Source organism: Tenrec ecaudatus, chromosome 2, assembly GCF_050624435.1.
Source record: "Tenrec ecaudatus isolate mTenEca1 chromosome 2, mTenEca1.hap1, whole genome shotgun sequence".
Lineage (NCBI taxonomy): Eukaryota > Metazoa > Chordata > Mammalia > Afrosoricida > Tenrecidae > Tenrec > Tenrec ecaudatus.
In genome coordinates, this window is record NC_134531.1 from 2,962,011 (window position 1) to 2,983,072 (window position 21,062).

Below are 21,062 nucleotides of genomic sequence, written 5' to 3' on the forward strand. Positions count from 1 at the left end.
GCCCGAGAGACAGCGAATGACCCCACGGTTCTTCAGTGCAAAGCTTCCAAAATAGATCCACACAACCATCATCCGACTACAACCCACCAACCGTCAACACTGAGAGCAACGTGGAAGTTTGCGGGCTCTTTCCCGAGCACCACATTGGCTTGTTCCTTGGAGTTTCCCACGGTGGCCAATCAGACCTCTTGGTCGCGGCTTCTCATCCTGGAGTAACACCACTTGTTTTTTCAGACAATGAGCCAGAGGGCGGGAGAGCCAAGAGAACCCAGCAGCGGTTAGTTTCACGGCTACCAAATCTACAGGAGGTCATTCGGGTACAAATCCTGCCAAGGGGAATAAAACACCAACAATAGGGTATTTCCAGCATAGCGTATTGTCTGTCCCCCACCCCCGGGGTCAGAGTGGCATCGCTCATGTTGCGGTCTCACTGACTTCCCGGAGAGCCTCACGGATAGACGACGGTCATGGGAGTGCCGAAGTCAGCCTCTCTTGGCTCCTCTGGACAGAAGAAGGCACACAAGGGCTCCTCGCCTGTGTGGATGTCCTCCTCGTGGTGGATGAGGGCTTTATGGGTGGCATCGAAGAAGACGACGCTTTCCTTGTTCACGTGCAGGAAAATGCCCACGCGGCGAAGGCCAGGCCAGGCAGGGATTTCCCGGTCTGGGAAGGAGCTGCTGTAGATGCCCCCTGACCTCATGCTGATGACCCAGAAGCCAACGTCCTCGGAAGTGCTGGTCCCATTTCTGTCCACAGACTCCATGCAGACACCCACAGACCACTCCCTGCTCTCTCCCACTTCCACCTCCCAGTAATGGGGGCCGTGAAGGAAGGGAGGGGTGCTGAGGACGCAGGGTATCTCGGTGAACCTTCCGGGATCGTCTGCGGGGTGGTTGAAGACCTTCCCGCAGCAGACGCTCATGAGGTCACGGGAGACGACCAGGAGGGAGTGGGCAGTGGCTGCATCCAGGGTCACACCCTCTCGGAACCTCATGGACTCCTCAAGGGCAAAAGGTCTTTCCTCCAGGGAAGGATCCTGGGGCAGGCCGGGAGCATCCACTGCCATCCCTTGTGAGCCCTGGAAAGGGTTTGTCTGGGTGACTGCTCTGCACACAGGGCAGACCCACACCAGTTCCCCTCTTGGGGACAGGGAAGTTTGAATGCAGCGCTGGCAGAAAGAGTGTAGGCAGGGCAGAAGGTAAGTGTTAGCGAAGAAGTCCAGGCACCTCGGACAGGTGGCCTCTGGCTGCAGGTTCATGGCCATCACTCTTGGGAGGTGAGCAGCCCACAGGGAACACGGATCACCCTGTGCCTGAAATCACATGGAATAAGACCTCTGGTGAGCTTAGAGCGGACAGGTGATGGTAGTGAGAACTTCCACAAAGGAAATGTGCCTTGGCAGCTGACCTGATCTGGACATCCAGGTGAGAGTCAGCGAGAGGAGCGGCTGGCAGGCTGGATCTGCACAAGGAGTCACGGTCTCCCTTTGCTGTCACCTGCAGACAGAGAATCAGGGGTATCCACGTCTGAAGCCGTCAATCCCAGGCTGCTCCCTACTTAAAAGTGACTCTATGGGACCTACAGACTCTGAAAAAAATCATCACCTGACAAGAACTAGCAAAACCCGCAGCAAGACCAATGAGCTTGGCCCCTATAGGATCATAGAATTTCTCAGGATGAAATATTGTTCTAAAGGATTGTTAGAGAGCCAAGCCAGGCTGGGGTTAGTGTGGATTAACTATCACGGGCATTCACGTCCTGAGGTGGTGTGTATTTAATGTCATTGGCCTGAACCCTCAAACCCGATGGGCGTGTCAGCTCGCCCAAAGCCAAAACGGTGGCCCACGACAGGGGTCGTGCAGGATATTCATGCCAGCTGCTTCTGGAGCCACTGTGTACTACCTGGGGGGGGGGGCGGGGGGGACTGCCTGACATGGGGCTCCGCAAGCCTGACAGGTCGAACACTGCTGTGTGACTCGGGGCAGCTCGAGATCCAGAGACCTTTCTGTAAGTCTGGTCAGGAACCACTAGTGGCATGAAACAGGCTTTTTCTTTTTTCCTAGAGAGAGAGAGAAAAAAGAACAATCCCTATCAACTAACTAAAGAAATACTAGAAAATGCTGTCTGTCAGTCCGTCCTACTGGGGTGCCTGCGTGTGGCTGTGATGCTGGGTCACCCAAAGAGAAAGGTTTCAGGCAGAGCTTCCAGACTAAGGACGGGCTGTCAAGAGGGAATCAGCTGGCTACCTTGGAGGTAGCCTTGTGCACAGCATGGGGCATTGCCAGTCCAGAGGGCTGATGATGGAGGCAGAGCCTTGTCAGAGAGAGTGCCAGAGATGGGGCCCCGGGGGCCCAGGGCACTGGGAATGTGACCGAGGAGGAGCCACCTGCTCCGGGTGGAGCCGACCAGACTCGCAGTGGAGGCTTCGAGGTGTTCACCTGCTGATGGGGCACAACTCGGGGTAAGAAGAAATGGCGGCCAAACGTGCTAATGATCAGAACTTGGCCCGGGTGACAGATGAGCCCATTGGATGTGGTTAAAATGCAACGAAGCCCTAGGCACTACGAGCTGACACGGCCTGGTGTGGCCATTTGGAGCCATACAACCACCTGACTGGCGATGCCGGAAGGATCCCATCTAGAGGCGTGGGGGTGCACTCAGGGCCAGCAAGGCCATTTCACGGACTATCTCGAAGCACAGTGCTGTGACTGCGTTCCCCTGAAGGCGATCGCTATCACCCTATCAGCGCAACCCTTAATCAAAAGCTAGTGCGGAAGAAAGGGCATTCCACCAATGTCGTCAATCTGAAATTGATTAAGCAATCAATTCAGATGCATTGGTCGTTCTCAGCGATTGGAATACCAAAGTTGGAAACACAAAGGAAGAACCGTGGTTGGAAAATACAGATTTGGTGACAGAAATGCAGCTGGAGATCCGGTGATGGAACAACGGCGTCCTTGCCAATGCTTTTCCTTCCTTCCTACGGCACGAAGGGGACTCTGCACCCGGCTCCTCCAGACGGAGTACGCAGGATCAGGTGGACGGCATCTGTGGGCGGACAATGGGGAAGCAGCTCGCGCCAGGCCTGGGCCCACTGTGGAACAGACCACCAGGGCTTGCCCGCAAGTTCAGGTTAAAGTTGAAGATGACTAAAAGCAGGGCATTTCCTCTCATGGGAGCCCAGGCTGTCGAGCTCTCTGTACCCCATTTTCTCAGCTTCATGCTTCATACTTCATTCGCTCCAAGATTCGATCCTTCGCAGCTGTTCCTTCTCACCGTGAGTCGTGCCCCATCGGCAAACGAAGAACCTGAAGAGCCCACGCCCACACACTCCCTTCACGTCACCTGCGTCTGCTCCACTTCAAGGAAGCAGACCCCTGGGTCACACGTGGAGGGCCCTCCACCCCGGGGCTCTGTCCTCCAGCACTCTCTCAGGCAAGGTTTCTTCCTCATCGGGCTTTCCGTCAGATTCCCAGCAGCTCCTTCCTCCGAAGTGGGCAGCCGACTCCTGTCTCGTCCGTTTCCTATCTGGGGGCTCCACCTAAGCCTGTTCACTGTGGGCAACCCTGCTGGCACGTAGAATCCCAGCGAGGAAGCTCCCAGCTCCCAGCACCCAGCACCCAGCCACGACCGACAGGCAGAGGACTGGAGCAGCGAGCCTCATCTTCTGGGTGGTTAGCTGCCCAAGCCATAGCCCGGGCCACCAGCTTGTGTTCAAATGCCAACCCCAAGGGGTTCGTCTAGAGTGGGGGTGAAGAAAGCTCCGCCCTAGGACAAGAGGGGCTCTCTTCCGACCTCCTCCGGGAGGGACCATGCGGCAAAGAGAGGTTGTCTTCAGAGACAGAGAGGGACGGGGAGCCCCCACTGCGGGGCCATCTTACCTTGACACGGAAGCCCACAGCAAGTGCGGCAGGGCAGGGGCTGGGCTGTCACCGACCAGGTCACCTACCTCAGGAGTGACTTCCAGTGCCGACACGGCCGCCTTTGCTAGCCTCTGGACCACAGAATCCGCCCTCCATCAGGCACGCAGGCTCTGACTCAAGGATACAATCATTCAGACCCCACCCTACTCCCACTGCAAAGAGGTCAAGGAGCAGGTGTCCCCACTGTAAGGGCAGCAAACCCTTAAAGGGGCTCTTCTAGCCAGTCTGCCACTCCCACCCAAGTACCTTTCCACGTGGGTCGGGGAAGAAGGTGTGTTTGGGGGCGGGAGATACTGATAGGATTCACCTGGGACTAACTGCCAACAGGAATCCCTGCAGTGCATCCTACTGGGTCTAAAGGAGCCCTGTGAGAAGCAGGAGGAGGGATCTCATGACCAGCAAGAGCCAGGAGGGGAGTACCTCCTTAGACAGAGACCCCTGCACAGTGGACCTCCTGGCCCTAGACGAGAGCTGTGCCAGCAGACGAGTGGCAGCAGAACCAGGGGCCAGAGCATGGAGCACAGTGAGGGACTTCCCAACACACAGCAAATGCAGTGTGGAGAGCAGGAGGCTGGTTTGTGGAGTGGGTGCCTCCGAGCACCTAATTGGAGAAGCTGGACTTGCTGACACCAGGAAGCGGCACTGAGCGCCTCCAGGCTGAGGCTTACTGGAGTGGGCCGCTCTGGGGTTTCCTGACCCTGTGGAGCTTGAGCCGCTTGGGCTATGGCCCTGCGAAGCTGAGTTGAAGTCTCTGTCTTCCGGGCTGCAGACGAGGGCGTGCGGACCGGGGGGTGGTCTGCTCTTCACAAGGAGAGGCTGTGACTCCTTGTTGAACGGAACATCGCCTTCAGCGTCCTGAGAAGCGGCAGCCTGGCCCGCCCCAGATTCTGCCCTGGAAGCTGAGAACCACGGGGTACTGCCCATGTGTGACAGCAGAGAAGTCCCCGGGGTTGGGGGGGGGGGGAGGCTCCCCAGCTGCCATCATGCTAGAAGCAGGTTTCCAGTCTGTGTCCCAAGGACTCACTAGGTGGCCCCTCTGTCTAATCCTTGGTGTTTCCAATAAAATGCTCCCATGAGGGCTGCTTGATAAACATGCACCTAAGGGATACATGTCCTCAGTGTGGACTTTTCTAAGAACCCACTGTCATGCCTGGAACACAGCAGGCAAGTCCCTGCCCTCCTGGGCCTGCAGTCTAGCCAAGCAGGCTGACAGGAGCAGCGGACAGGGCAGTGGACAGTGTCCACCCCGCATGGCATGTGATGCCCACCTGCCTCACAGCTCCCACATTCAGACGGGACCCAAAGCTGGTGAGTTCACAGCCTGAGTCTCCCTGCCCCTTATGAGAGAGGGAATCTCCTAGTAATCTTGGTCATTTCTCTCTTGTCCAACACCTATTTATGTACATAAGTTTGAATGTTAGCTTTAACGTGGCATAAGGTCCCATCTTCTAAGTTCTACTGAACCTGATGTGTCCTCTGCTCACATCCTACCTCCTGTGGCCCTTTGTCCTCTGTTTGAGGTTTGTCCCAGGTGGCCCAGGTGTCAGTGTGAACTCCTTTTTAGGGCTGAAGATGATCCCCTGGGAAGGGTGGACCACATCTGGGTATCCGTGGCTTCGTGTGTGACGTCTGGCTTGGTTCCACTGCGACTCATGTGAGCGGTGCTGTGGAGAGTGTGCATGTAAGTCTATGTTGGCCTCACAATGAAGGCCAGGTGTGGGTAGAGATGGGTGGAAGGGTAGATGTCCCAGGTGTGTTGAGTGCGGGTTAGGTGAGATGGAGCGGCACCTAAGTCAGGAAAGAGGAGGACAGAGAAAGGCCCAGAGACCTCCGGGGGTGGGTTCCAAGCAAACAGCAGGGGTCGGGAGGCCGCACTTGGGTGGTGACTGAGGAGGTGGGAGGAGTGAGTGAGTGTGTTGTAGACTGAGGGGACCATGAGAGTGGCCACACACACTCACCAGAGCTGGGTAAGAATGAGTTGCTTGAAGAGGATGTGGGGACGGAGGAGGACAGACCAAAGGCAGTCACAGGTGTGGGAGGGGCTAGAGGGGTGCGTTTCAGTGAATCCACAGGTGGGGATCAAGGGGAGGAGCCAAGGGCCAGGAGGTCTCCCACATGAGAAGACCGAGGCAGTAGGTGGGGGCCAAAGCAGGCAGAGATGTAGACAGTCAGCAAGGGGAGGGTCATGTGGCTGCCCAGAGTTGGGGAAGGAGGGACTGGGCCCAGTGGCTGCCACAGAGCTCCTGCTCTATCTATGGACAAAAGAAGACTCACCAGGAGGAGGAGCCACCTGGCCAGGGTAGTCAGAGCCGCTCTCAATAAAAATGTTTGCATTGGTGCAAAGACTTTTACAGCCTGTGGTCCAGAATCCCATCTGAGAAAAGCAAACAATTGCTGTCATCGCAGGCAGACTGACAAAAAGACACACACACAAACACACACACAGAGCACCCCCACCACAGTGGGTTCTGTTCCACCCTGGGAGGATGCTGCCAGGGTACCACTCCCTCCAGACCAGAGTGGTGCATGCAGAACACAGGATCATGCTCCTGCCCCTGATCAACTGCTCTCTGAGCAATACTGGTGAGAGGTTGAGTGGGATGCATGGGCCCTGAGTAGTAGCTCACTGCGTATTATCCTGGTTGGAGAGACGGGAGTCTCCACTAGCTCCCTGCCTCTGACTGGACTTTTTCTTGGGGGGATTATGGCAGAGTGTCTCTGGGTCATTAGGAGGTCTGACCACCTCCAAAGTTGGCACAGAATCAAGAGGGCACATATTAGGCAGCAGTAGTGAGTGAATGCTTCTCCTCAGGGCCAGGACTCAAAGTGCTGACACCTGCCCGCCCACCTGCCCAGCCCTCTTAGTAGCTGGATTCAGCACCGACACACAGGCCCCTCCTGAGGGGCTTTGTGAAAACGGTGCTTGTTAGCCCTTCTCTCCCTCACTGCACTGGCTTGATCAGCAACGGCCAGGTATCACCTGGGGACTTGGGAACCAGCTTCGCACCAGGACTTGGATGGAGACTATATTTAATTGTCTGCTGACTTTGACCCTGTTCTCGGTCTAGGCTGGCGCGGAGTTCCCTGGCGACGCTTGACTAACCAGGTTCCACAGCGGTGTGTCAGGATACCTCTGTACTCAGAGTGAAACATTAAAAACAACAACAACAACAACAAAAACCACACCTTAATTAATGATAAAACTCTGTCTGAGAAGAGCAGTCTGTCTCTGCACATTGCAGAAACAGAAGAAAGCAGCATAAGCAGCAGCCCCTCCCCCACACACACAGGTGGACCAGGAGGAGCTTCTGCAGGAGCAGATAGCAGCGATGGTGTCCGGGTAAGTTAAGCAATGTCAGGAAACTTGGACTGAGAGAGAAGCTGTAATCCAAGAACCCAGGAGTGCCCAGTGGGAATAAGCTGACAAAGACGAATGGAAAGTTAGAAAAGACACAACAACTTCCAACACAGACAAGAGGCAAACAGCAGAACCTCAGAGCTGGGCAACACTGTGAAAGAGCGAAACAGAAAGATAGAAACACTGAAGCAAGCATCGGAGATCTGGAAGATGAATCTCTTAAGGACAAAATACAAGGAGACCGGGCTATAAAAACCACCGTAGAAGTGGAGATAGGAGGGGTACCTAAGAGCAAATCAAAACAAAAAACAGGAACATTTTCTTCAAACTATGTTTTTTAAAAAAACAAAACAAAACAAAACAACTGTATCACCTTCAAAGTACTCTTCATTACACCTAATACATTTGTTGAATCTGCGATGCCATTCTTGGAAACATTTTTCAAACTCATTTGTTTGGGTGGCTGACAGCACCTCCCTCATTTTTCTCTTCACCTCCTCTATTTGTCAAATCACCGTCCTTTCACATCCCTCTTCATTCATGGAAACAAGTGATATATTCAAAATTCCAAAAGGAAAAAAAATGACAACCAAGAATCTTATATCCAGCAAAGTTATCCTTCAAATAAGAGGGAGAAATAAAAACTCAGATAAGGAAAAATTAAAGGAACTTACACAAACACAACCACCTTTACAAAGAATATTAAAAGGAATTCTATAGACAGAATCTATAAGAACAACAGACAGACACCAATTTTTAAAAAAATAAATCACTATGAAGAAACCATTCTACTTACACAATGCTCAAAGTGAAATGGAACTAAGTAAATCACAGCAAGAAATCATAGAGAACACGAGGAAGACAAAAACAAAGAAGCACACAGGAGGAGAGGGGACAGAACAGACAATAACTACTTGAATGGAGGAGATCGCAAACTGCTCACACAATTTTTGAAATTGCAAAGAACAAAGACAACCTATAAAGAAAAAAAATGGAACTTCAAGAAAATAAACAGGATGAAAACCTTACAGAAAAGACAAAATATGAACAAGAAAAGCAAAGAGGGTGTCCAGATGATAAGCAAGAAAAAAGAGGAATAACGTGAAAAACCATCATGAAAATTGAAAGCCGTAAAACCATTAAAAATTAAAAATGGTATTAATGAAACCAGATTTTCGAATAACAAAACAGAATGTAAATAGTGAATAAAAGACAGTGAAAAGACAAAAACTAGCAGAATGGATAAAAATACACGAGTCTTTAATATACTGCTTATAAGAAATGCATCTTTGGTATAAAGATAAACAAACAAAATCAAAGGGTGGAAAAATATATAAAATTAACAGCAGTCAAAAGAAAGCTAAAGTAGCCATATTAATCGCCTGGAAACGTAGACATCAAAGTTAATGACATAATGAGAGACAAAAGGATCACTATATAATTATGAAACATTTAATTGAACAAAGAACAATCATAGATACACATCAAATTAAAGAACACCAAAATGCATAACTCAAATTATTACATAAATGAACAAATAGGTCACACTATGATAATAGTAGACTTTAATCTTTTAACTAAAGATTGATCAATTAGATAGAAAATCAACAAAGATATAAAAAAATTAAATAAGACAACTTAATCTAACAAATACACATAGAGCACTTCATCCAACAAACATTGTTTCACTTTTTTCTGTAGTGTTCATGGTAGCTATTCCAGAATAGATTGTATTTTAGGTCATGAAGCATTCATCAATAAATTTAAAACCATTGAGATAATACAATTTTTCAGGTCATAATGTTGTACAATTAGAAATAAACCCTTGAGCTATCAACTAAAAAAAATCAAATACGTAGAAATTGAACAAGACGTAGAACTACTGTGTAACTGAAGAAACAAAGAACACAATCAAAAGATTCTTGAAACATATGAGAACAACAAAACATATAAAACTTTTGGGACACAGCAAAAGTAGTACTTGGAGGGCAGTTTATACCAATAACTCTGCACAGATCAATAAGACAGAAAGAATTATAATAAACACCTTAACAGATCAACTACAGCAACTAGGAAAAATGCAGCAAAACAAATAATAAACAGATACTAGAGGAAAATAAATAAGGATTGGGCAGAAATAAATTAACTAGAAAAATTAAAAAAACTATAAAATAATCAATAAGTTGGATCTTCAAAAAGATTCACAAAATTGCTAAATAACTGGCAAACCTAACAAAATAAAAGAATGAGGAAAAGTATTCTACAATAAGAAATGAAACGGATGATATTACAATAGAACCAAATGGTTTTAAAAAGCCATACAGGATTATGAAAAATTGCACTCCAACAAATGTGAAGATTTAGAAGTTGGATACATTTCTAGAAATACATTATTTACCTAAATTGTCACAGAGCAGCATAGAAAATCTCACTAAGCCTGTAACCCGAGAAGGAATCAACCTAGCTGTAAAAAACTTCAACATCAAAAAGCCCCAGTCCGATGGTCTCAATGGGGAATTCTCTCGACCACTCAGAGAAGACTTCACACCAATTTTACACAAACTATTCCATTTGGGAAACCTTGTCTTGTCCCCTGAGAGGCGTGTTGGATGCAGAGACGGAGTAAGCCTTGAGTGAGTAACGGTTTGCGTGTTCCAGGAACTTGCTACAAACACCGAGTGATCAGGAAATTCCTTGACACAGGTAAAAAGGACTCCATTGGGCCAACGTGTGCTTGTGTGCCAGAATGTTTGCTAATTACGAATCATGAAAACATCTTGAGCCTGAAGCCCTTGCGCCCTAGAATTGCCCCTGCATTTGCACTTTTGTAACCTGTCCTCTGTGCTGTGCCAATAACCCGGGGAGTGGAGAAGCCCGGAGCACTGCTCTCTCCTGAGTCCCTCTCCATTTCCCTCATGACTCAATCTTGAGTCTCGAGTAGTTATTCCATGCATCTCAGGTCGCTCCAGCTGGCTGCAACTCCACAATATACAAATAGATAAGAGACTACCCGACTAATTTCATGAGGCAACTATAACTTTGATACCTAAACCAGGCAAAGCCATCACCAGAATTGGAAAGTCTAGACCAACCTCTGTAATGAACATAGGCACCTAGCTCTTCAGTAAAATCCTAGCCAACAGACTTCAACAAAGCATTAAAAAAACGAATACGTCATGGTCAAGTGGGATTTATAGCAAACATGCAAAGATGGTTTGATATTAGAAAAGCCATCAGTGTAATTCACCGCAGTAAAAAAATAAAAGAACTCACCCCCTACCCTTACTGCAATACTACATACAATATTATTATAGTTTCACAGGTGGGAAAACTGAATTCTGAAGAAGGTGTCAACTGGGGACAGAGAGTTTAAAGTTCAAAGGATTTCGTTTCCCCCCACGCTGTTTAACTAGATACTCTTTGGTTCAATCCCAGGTCTTCTGGGCTCAAGTTCCCCCTTCCCTTTTCTATTTTGAAACGTTGTTGTGGTTCAGGTGAAAGCTTACAAAACAAACTCATTTCCCATTCAAAAACAAAACCGAAAAGAGTCATATGATACAAAAGAAAGAAAAAGAGTCAAATGATTATATCAATTGATGCAGAAAAGTCATCTTCTAAAATTTAGCATTGATTCCTGAGAAAAACACTCAATAAAATAGATAAAGAAGGGACATTTATCAACATAATAAAAACCAGATATTAAAAACTAATGACCTGCATCTCACTTAATGGAGGGAAGTTGAAAACATTCCCTCTTCAAAAGGGAACTAGACAAGACTGCCCTTGATCATGACTTACCATATATACTCGATTATAAGCCGACCCGAGTATAAGCTGAGGTACCTAATTATTACCTGGGAAACCAGAAAAACTGATTGACTCGAGTGTAAGCCTAGGGTGGGAAATGCAGGATGTGAATTAACACAGAGACCAGAGGGGAGAGACTGAGCACAGCCACAGACACATCCTTACTAGTTCAGCTGCCGGCGTAAGTGAATCACTGTGGGTGCTTCTGCGAATTGGAGCCGTCCACGTCATAGGACGGCTCTGATTGGTTAGATGTGAGTAAACAAACATTCAAAGCAATGCAGTGTCAGCGGGGCTTTGAATGAACAGTGGAGGAACGGCAATCACCCTCGAGATGTTACACCTCGCTGGGGTACCACTGACACGTGTATAAGCTGAACCCCAGTTTTTCAGCACATTTTTTGCCTGAAAAACTCGGCTTATACACGAGTATATACGGTCTTTAATATAGTCCTAGAAATCTTAGCTAGTGCCATGAGACATCAAAAAGATGTTAAAGGTATCCACATAGGTACAGAAGAAATAAAAATATCTTGATTTGGAGGTGAGATAATTTTATATATATATAGAGAAAAATTCCAAAGATTTGATTAATTATTACTCAAACTAATAAAAAGAATTGGCATCATGGCAAACTATAAGCTCAAAATACAGAAATCATTGGGTTGAATAGTAAATCTGATGATACCAGAAAAAATATTAAGAGAACAATAGCATTTCCAATAACAATACAAAAATAGTTGTGAATAAATCTGATCACAGAAATAAAAGACTTAAGACGAAGGAAACTACAAAACACTCCTACAAGAAACTGGAAGGACCTTCCACAAAAGGAAGAACCTACCATGTGCGTGGACAGGCAAACTAAACCTTGTAAAAACGTCAATATCACCAAAAATGCTGTTCAGATACAATGCACTGCCAATCCAAATCCCACCACAATTCTTCAAAGACAGGGAAAAATTAACCACCAACTTCACATGGAAAGGAAAAATCCCAGGATAAATAAAACACAAAAGTGGGTGAACAAGTAAATGTGGTGAAGAAAGCTGATGGTGCCCGGCTATCAAAAGAGATAGTGACTGGGGTCTTAAAGGCTTGAAGATAAACAAGCGGCCATCTAGCTCAGAAGCAACAAAGTCCACATGGAAGAACACACCAGCCTGTGTGATCGAGTGGTCCCAAAGGGATCAGTTACCAGGCATCAAAGAACAAAAAATCATATCATTGACTGCACACCTCCATGATAGGATCGCTGAAGACAAATGGGTGCAAAAGCAAATGTGGTGAAGAAAGCTGATGGTGCCCGGCTATCAAAAGAGATAGTGTCTGGGGTCTTAAAGGCTTGAAGGTGAACAAGCGGCCATCTAGCTCAGAAGCAAATAAGCCCACATGGAAGAAGCACACCGGCCAGTGCGATCACGAGGTGCCCAAGGGACCAGGTATAAGGCATCATGCAAAAAAAAAAAAGATATAAGTGTGTGTATGTATGTGCATATATGTGTATATGTATATATGTATGTGTATATATATATATATCATATTAAATGAAGGGGGAAGTGCAGAGTGGAGACCCAAGGCCCAAGTGTCGGCCAATGGAGATCCCCTCATAGAGGGGTTTAGGAGAGGAGATGGGTTAATTAGGGTGTGAGGTAGTATCGATGAAGAACACAGCTTTCACCCAGATCCTGGATGCTTCCTCCCCCCCACTACCATGATCCGAATTCTACCTTGCAGGGCTGGATAGGACAGAGGCTGTACACTGGTACATATGAGGGTTGGAGATACAGGGAATCCAGGGCGGATGATACCTTCAGGACCAAGGGTGTGAGGGACGATGCTGGGAGAGTGGAGGGTGAGTGGGTTGGAAAGGGGGAACTGATTACAAGGATCCACATGTGACCTCTTCCCTGGGAGAGGGACAGCAGAGAAGGGGGGAAGGGAGACTCCGGATAGGGCAAGATATGACAAAATAACGATGTATAAATTACCAAGGGCATATGAGGGAGGAGGGAATGGGGAGGGAGGGGGGAAAAAAAAAAGAGGACCTGATGCAAGGGGCTTAAGTGGAGAGCAAAAGCCTTGAGAATGATTGGGGCAGGGAATGTATGGATGTGCTTTATACAATTGATGTATGTATATGTATGGATTGTGGTAAGAGTTGTTGGAGTCCCTAATAAAATGTAAAAGAAGAAAAGAGAAAAAAATGATTAGGGCAAAGACTGTACAGATGTGCTTTATACAATTGATGTATGTATATGTATGAACTGTGAAAAGAATTGTATCAGCCCCAATAAATTGTTAAAATAAAGAAATTAATTAAAAAAATAAAAAAAATAAAAGCGAAGTAGGATGCCTATCACTCTCAGACAACAATAATCAAAACAGCTTGGTACGGTACAGCCATAGATATGAAGACCAATGGATTATAACTGAGATCCCAGCAATGCAACTAAGTACCTACGACACCTGATCTTTGACAGAAAACTAAAACACATCACACAGGGAAGACAGAGGACCAGGAGGTCTCCCACGCGAGAAGAGCAGGGCAGTAGTTGGGGGACAAAGAAGGCAGAGATATAGACCAGTAGTTCTCAACCTATGGGTTGTGACCCCCTATGGGGGTCCCACGACTCTTTCACCAGGGTCACCCGATTCATAACAGTAACAACTTACATGATGAAGTAGCAACAAATATAATTTTATGGTTGGGGGTCCCCACAACATGAGGAACGGTATTAAAGGGTCGCAGCATTAGGAAGGTTCAGAACCACTGGGAGCCAAGTGGCTGCCCCTGAGGGGGGAGGAGTCCGATTCCTGTAACAGGTCCCAGGGCTGCCCGTGGGCTCCTGTTACATCAGACAGTTGGACACCGGAATCTCCAGGAAGCTGTCCAGGGCCACTGCAGCCAGCCTCGGCTGCCATTGTCCTTCCAGCCCTGGGTCTGGTCCGTGCTCCCGTGGAGAAAACAGACAACCCAAGAGCTTGGTGTTGCTGCAGACGTAGTCACAGCGTGGTCAGGACAGAGTTGGAGAGGCCTGTGCCTGCTTCCAACTGCCACCGAAGCCCGTGTCCAGGGCACTTTTCCTGGGCTCCACCCACTGGGCAGAAATCGCTCCGATGGCCAATCACTGCTTTTTATGACACTTTCAGGTTCAGGTGGGGCCTGTGTGGGTGGTTACACCGTGGGCCACGATCCGCATGGTGGGCAGTTCGAAACCACCAGCAGCTCTGAGGGAGGAAGACTGGGCCTTGAGATCATCCTTTCCTGGGAGATCCCCATCCCATCGTGAGGATCCAGACCAAGCAGAGGGTGACCCGGACAGAGAGCAGAAAATGCTGTGCCCGTCCAACTGCCACCTGTGTCCTGTGTACAGGGGACCTCAGGCCCCTTCTCTGGGCCTCCTTGACCTTGACAGAAGTCCTTGTTGCGATGAGTGCACGCATCCTGGGGCACTCTCAGGTTGAGGGGGGGCTGGAGCTCCAGGTGAGGGTGAGATCGTCTGTATTTGAGAACATTCTGCTCCCAGGATATACCCATTCCACAGAGCAGACCACTGACCCCTCTGCCCTCACCTTGAACTCTCTCCGCACGGCCCTGATTCTTCACCTCCCTCTGCTCCAAGTCATTGTCTCCCCGCCTCTCAACCTTAAAACAAGGGCTGAGTGCCGCCAAGAGCTTCATCCTTCCACAAGCAATAGGAGAGGGAACCGCCCTCGTTCTACGTCATAAACACAGACACTGAAGCTCAGAAACGTGCTCACTAGGTCAAGGTCCCCAAGACAGACGGCGATTACGGCCAGGATATGAATTTGTGATTGTTAGACTCATAGCGACCCCGTGCCCAACAGAACTAAACACTGCACGGTCCTGCACCATCTTCACCACTGTTCCCATGCCTGAGGCCTTCCTCTCTCTCAACGCCCTTCCAATGTACCAAACATGATGTCCTTCTCCAGGGGACTCGTCCCTCCCCACAATATGTCCAAAGGATGTGAGACAAATTCTCACCATCTGGCCTCTAAGGAGGACGCTGGCCTTACTTCTTTCAACACAGATGGGTTTGTCCTTTGAGCAGTCCATGGTACTTTCAGTAGTCTTCTCCCGCCCCACAGTTCACATGCATCGAATCTTCTTCTGTCTCCCTTAGTCAATGTCCAACTCTTACATGCGGATGACAATGGAGAACACCCTGGCTCGAGTCAAGAGCACTTTAGTCCGCCACGTAACATCCTTGCTCTTCAGTACTCTAAAGAGGTCTTGTACAGCAGGTGTACCCAATGCAGTGCGTCATTTGATCTCTTGACTGCTGCTTCCATGAACATTGGTTGTGGCTCCAAGTAAGACAAATCCTTGATGATTCCCACCCTGTCTCCATTGATTGTGAGGATGTTGGTCTTCTGTACACTGAGTTGTAATGCACACTGAAGGCTGCAATCCCTGATCTCCATCAGTCAGTAAGTGCGTTAAGTCCTCCTCACATTCGGTGAACAAGGTGGTGGCATCTGCAGACTGCAGGTTGTTAATAAGCCTTCCTCCCATCCTGATGCCGCACTCTTCTTCATATCGTCCAGAGTCTTGGATGATGTGCTCAGTACACCAATTGAACTAGTGATAGGTTACACTCCTGACACACACATTTCCTGATTTTAATCAACATAGCATTCCCTTGTTCTGTTCACAAAACTGCCTTTGGATCCACGTCCAAGTTGCTCAGGAGCACAGGGAAGTGCTCCAGAATTCCCATGACCCACAGTTTGCTATGGTTCCCACGGCGGCATGCCTTTGCACCGTCCACGAGACACCAGTAACCATCCTCCTGGGGTTCCTGGCTCTGAGCCCAGCTCCACCAGCGATGACAGCCCTTGCCCCACGCCCTCTTCTGGAGCGGGCTGACTACATCAATGTGCAGCCGTGACTGTTGCTTCCAGTTCACAGCAACACACAGGCCACCACAGGGCGACAAAGCAGCAGACAGTGTTTAGCTCTTTACAGAGTAGAGGGCCCTTTTGTTCTTGCTTGGAGCTTGGGTAAGGAGGGGAACAGGAGACCGGCAGACGCCATCACGGGGGGGGAGGGGCAGGTCATTGTGAGTGTAGAGGTTGTTGGGATGGGGCAGGAGGGCAGATCACAGGGAGGCACAGGTCGGGGCAGAACTAGAAGGGAGTGTCTGTGAATACCATTTAGGGAAGAGAGGAGAGGCCATGGACCAGAAAGTTCCCCCATGAGAAGAGTGAGGCACTAGGTGGGAGCTAAGCAAGGCACAGGTGTAGGGAGTCAGGAAGTGGGAGAGTCACGTGGCTGCCCATAGGTGGGGAGGGTGTGTGCTTCTGTGACTGGTACCCAGGATGCCATGGGGATCCTTTTGTATCTAGAAACCTGGACACAAGAATATCTACGAGGCCTGAAGACCTGGTGGCACCGTGGTTTTGCGCTGGGCTGCCAATCACAAGGTCAGCAGTTCAAAATCACCAGCTGCTTAGCAGGCGAAAGAAAAGGCTTTTCTATTCCCATAATGAGAGGGCTTATTTATTAACAACCTGTGGTACGCAGATGGCACAACCTTGCTGGCTGAAAGTGAGGAGGACTTGAAGCCCTTGCCAACGACGATCAAGGGCTGCAGCCGTCAGTGTGGATTATGCCTCAATGTAAGGATGACCAAGATCCCCACGACTGGACAATAGGAACATCGTGATCAGTGGAGAAAAAGTTGAAGTTGTCAAGGATTTTGCTTGCTTGAATCCACAATCAATGCTCGTGGAAGCAACGGTGAAGAGCTCAAAAGACAGGCTGCATTGGGTGATTCTGTCACACAAGACCTCTTTGGAGCATTGAAAACCAAGGACGTGGCTTTGAAGAGTAAGGTGCACCTGACCTGAGCGATGGCGTTTTCAATCACTTCCTATGTGTGTGAAAGTTGGAGATTGAATAAGGATGACCATAGAAGAATGGATGCACCTGGATTGTGGTGCTGGAGAAGAACATTGAAAGTCCCATGGACTGCAGAAAGGACACACCAACCTATCTTGGAAGAAGTAAGGCCAGAGTGTTCCTTAGAGGCAAGGATGGAGAAACTTCAAGACTTCGTCTTACACACTTTGGACATAAAGGAGAGACCAGTCCCTGGAGAAGGACATTGTGTTTGCGGGGGGAAAAAGAGGAAGGTCCTTTTGGCGGTTACATAATCTGTTGTCAGTTTGAAATTTAAGAGTGGAAGGGTGGAGTTTAGCTTGCGAATCAGGTCGCAGTTTGATGACCTCATTTGGAGCTGCTAAGGAGATAAATAGCACTCATTCACTCCCAGCAAGACATTCCTGTTGACAAGCCACATGGAGACAGGCTGATGGCAGCCAGAGCCTCGGAGCTGGAGGAGCCACATGGAGACCCATGCCAGTGCTGAGATGCTTTCACCACCACTGGGTCCACAAGACTTTCCACCACTGGGCTGTGATCTTCCGGCATTCGGTGTCATTGCCTGGCTGTGTGAGTCTGACGAGGAATTTATGGACTAGTATGGACATATGGGGTAATATCAGACTTAGGGACTTGATCTGGACTGGGCTGGAGTGTTTTCTCAATATTCAATTGCTCTCGTATACAAAGCTCTTTCTTACACACACGAGTCTCCCTGGCTTTGTTTCTCCAAACCACCTGGACTAACACAGTCCTCTAGGAGATGGGCGGACACAGTGGCTGCAGCACTGGGTGCAGGCACAGGAACCATTGTGAACCCCGTGCAGGGAAGGGCACTGTTTCATTCTATTGGGCCCGGGGTTGCTGTGGGTGGGAGCCGACCCCACAGCACCTACTTAGAGAACCTATGTAGGGTCAGCATCGACCTGATGGCAGTGGGTTTGGTTTCTGGGTTTTCCCCCTTAGTGAACTGTGAAAACAGCCCAGTGGGTGGGACCGCCAGCATTCCATGTAAGTGAATTCCTGCAGGAGGGAAGAGCATTATATAGATCGTCTAGGGGAGAGAACCCATTCAGTTACATGCACCGGCAGGCTCTCGCCACGAGGGGAGAAGGTTGAAGCCCTAGACTGTCATACTCAGCAGTGTCCAGGCACATTCAACCCAACAGGTTCAGAATCGGACCTGGAGTCAGACTTCCACGTCTTCCCGGAGACGCAGCTCGCAGACCTTCACATGGGCCAGAATCAGTGGTAGCCTCTGCACAGCCCGTCTGGGACCCACTGGAAGAGCCGTTACCAGAACCCAGGGATGGGAAGGCCTCGAGGGGGCTGTGCTGAGGACGTGGGGAGCAGATGCCACTGGGCTCCGGGCCGGAGCTGGCCTTCTCCAGGCCTCGGGGCGGTCCTGGCTGAGGGGCGTGCACCACAGTCGGCACTACCCTGGGTAAGGGTGGATTTGAGGGCGAGCTCTCTCTACCAGTGCTTAGTCCAAGAACACATAGTGTGGGCTTTTTACGAACACATCTCCAGGGTTTGTTCCCGCTTTTATGTCTCTAGGAACTGATTTTTTAAAATTGGGGGCTCTTACAACTCTTATAACTCAAACATCAATTGTATCAGGCATATTTGTACATACATTGCCATCATGTTTTCTAAACATTTCCTTTTTACTTGAGCCCTTGGTGTCAGCTCTTCTTCCTTCCCTAACTCCCCCCTCGCCACCCCTTGACAAATTATAAATTATTTTCATATCTTAACACTATCCACTGTCTCCCCCCCCCAGTTTCTGTTGTTTGTCCCTGTGTGTGTGTGTGTGTGTGTGTGTGCAAAATGTATTGATCATTGCAATTGGTTCCCCCTTCCTCCTCTTCCCCCTACCGTCTCCCTACTCTCCTGGTATTGCTACTCCCATTTATGTTCTGGAGGGGTTTACCTGATGTGGATTCTGTGTGTCGTGAGCTCTTATCTCTTACCTGTACCCGTGCACATGCTCCAATCTAGCCAGAACTGAAAGGAAGGACTGGGGTCATGACAGTGGGGGGTGAAGAAGCCTCAAGGAACCAGAGGAATATTGCATTTCATCAGTGCTGTACTGCCCCCTGGACTCATCCCTTCCTTGTGACCCTTCTGTGAGGGGATGTCCTACTGTCTACAGATGGGCTTAGGGTCTCTGCTCCGACCCACCTCGTTCTCAACCATAGGGTTTTGCTTATTAAGGGTCTTTTGATGCCTTTTACCTGGTACTGATGACACCTTCTACTTGCTTTACCACCACTGGGATCGCTATGTCCTCCTCGTTTTTAATTTCTAGGATCTGAACATAAATGTTGCATAAATGTTGGTGTATGACTGATGGGAAATTTAAAGCATCAATGAGCCATTTGCACAGACCATCTGAGAAGACTGCGTGCAGAGAAGGGGGAAAAAAGCCAGTCCGTGACAGCCTCCAGGGGAAGCCCCTGAACCCTGGGCTGGCCCCAGGTGAGCAGAGGCCGCCCTGGGCAGGTTGGCTGTTCTGTCTTTCAGCTTCAGCTCTGAGGACTCAAGACGAAGTGTAGACTCTCGGATGCACTGGTGACAGCCGCCCATCTGGACACAGGGGCTGAGGCAGAGATCACTGAGTGGCCTGGGCCTGCACTGGGTGGATCAGGGAGATGCAAAAGCACAGGCCTAGGGTGGAGCTGTGTGTGCACATGTGCATGCATGTGTAAGGGTGTGCGTATGTGAGGGAATGCATGTAGTATGCAAACATGCGTGGGGTATGGTATGCATGAGCTGTGCATGGTGTGGCCTGTGTACGGTGCATGTGCATATATGTGTGGTATGCGCAATGTTTACCCATGTGTGCGCAGTGTGTGGATGTGGATGCCTGTGTTGAGTGGTGTGGGTGCAGCGTGTGTTCATGTGTGTATGGGGGCAGGGTCCATACACGCGTCATGTGTGGATGTGGATACACGTGGCTTGAGTATGTGTGTACTGTCATTCTTGTGAGCTCCCTCTGGCCATCTATGTTACCCAAGGGCGGGCACTGTGAACCAGTGTCCCCTTGGTCCCCCTGAGAAGACACAAGCTGTCCTCACGGAGGGGCCCCTAGCCACTGACCTCAGAACCTCTTGTCCCTGCCAGGGCTGAGGCAGGCTCCACTTGGGGCCGGCAGGGGACACCCTGCAGGCATGGGCAATTCCAGTCTTGGGGTGTCAGAGGCATAGCCCTGCTCCTGGGGTGGGCCAGTTGGCGACATCTGTTCCTGTCACAGGTCTTCCTGTCCTCCTGTGACCCACCTCAGTCCGCTGCAGCATTCCTAGAGAGGGGTGCCCAGCGCTCTGCTAACCATTAGCCTCCCCGGCTAAGCTTGGTATCACTGTCCTGGCTGTCATCACATCTTCTGCTCTTGCACCTGCATCTGTACCCACAGCGCTTGCAGGGCCCACGAGGAGGCACCACTGCACCATCTATCTGCCTCGTTCTGGACCAGGTCCGGGGCCATGTGTTTGCCTGGCATTGGTGACACATGGGCCAGGCCCCTCCAGGTGTGTGGTGGCACTGACAGGACAGCCTCCCACACACTGAATGGATGGGCGGGCGGGCACCACAGCTCTGCAGTGTCTGCCAGGGTGTCATCCAGCTGGGGTCTGCCGTCTGGTCCCCCCGTCCGTTCTCACCCTGAGCAGCTTGGAGGCTCAGTGTAGAAGTCAGGACAGCATTTCCTGGGGTCAAGTACACGGCATCTCGTGTTGGTGAGATGGTCGGAATGGCAATTCCCACTCAAGAGCATCCGTGTCCTCAGGGCAGGCACACCAATACTGACACCAAACCCACCCACTGCCACCGAGCCAGTTCGATCACCCCTCCAGACTGATGCACAGCAGGAGTGCGGGGCCGGCAGGTGTCTTCCCTCGTCCTGCACCTGGAGCCTCAGCCTGGGGACAAACCAGGCCTCCCTCCCCAGTCCCCCGCACGGCGGCCACACCACCCATGCAGGCCAGAATGTGACCTCGTTTAGAAAACCGATCCACAGGGGTCAGAAGCTCCCTGGGGAAGGAATGCTTTCCTTCAAGCA

The 21,062-nt window shown here is 49.7% G+C and overlaps 1 protein-coding gene across 1 annotated transcript; it reads right to left on the minus strand.

The window, feature by feature from the left end:
• Nucleotides 1-448: 448 nt before the first annotated feature.
• LOC142439291 (ret finger protein-like 4B) lies at nucleotides 449-1,066 on the minus strand. The gene has a single exon (XM_075541546.1). The coding sequence runs from the start codon at nucleotides 1,064-1,066 to the stop codon at nucleotides 449-451; it is 618 nt and encodes a 205-aa protein (XP_075397661.1).
• Nucleotides 1,067-21,062: the final 19,996 nt, after the last annotated feature.

Bases quoted from the DNA above. Each gene is read 5' to 3' on its own strand.
- LOC142439291 (XM_075541546.1), bottom strand. From the start codon at position 1,066: ATGGCAGTGGATGCTCCCGGCCTGCCCCAGGATCCTTCCCTGGAGGAA.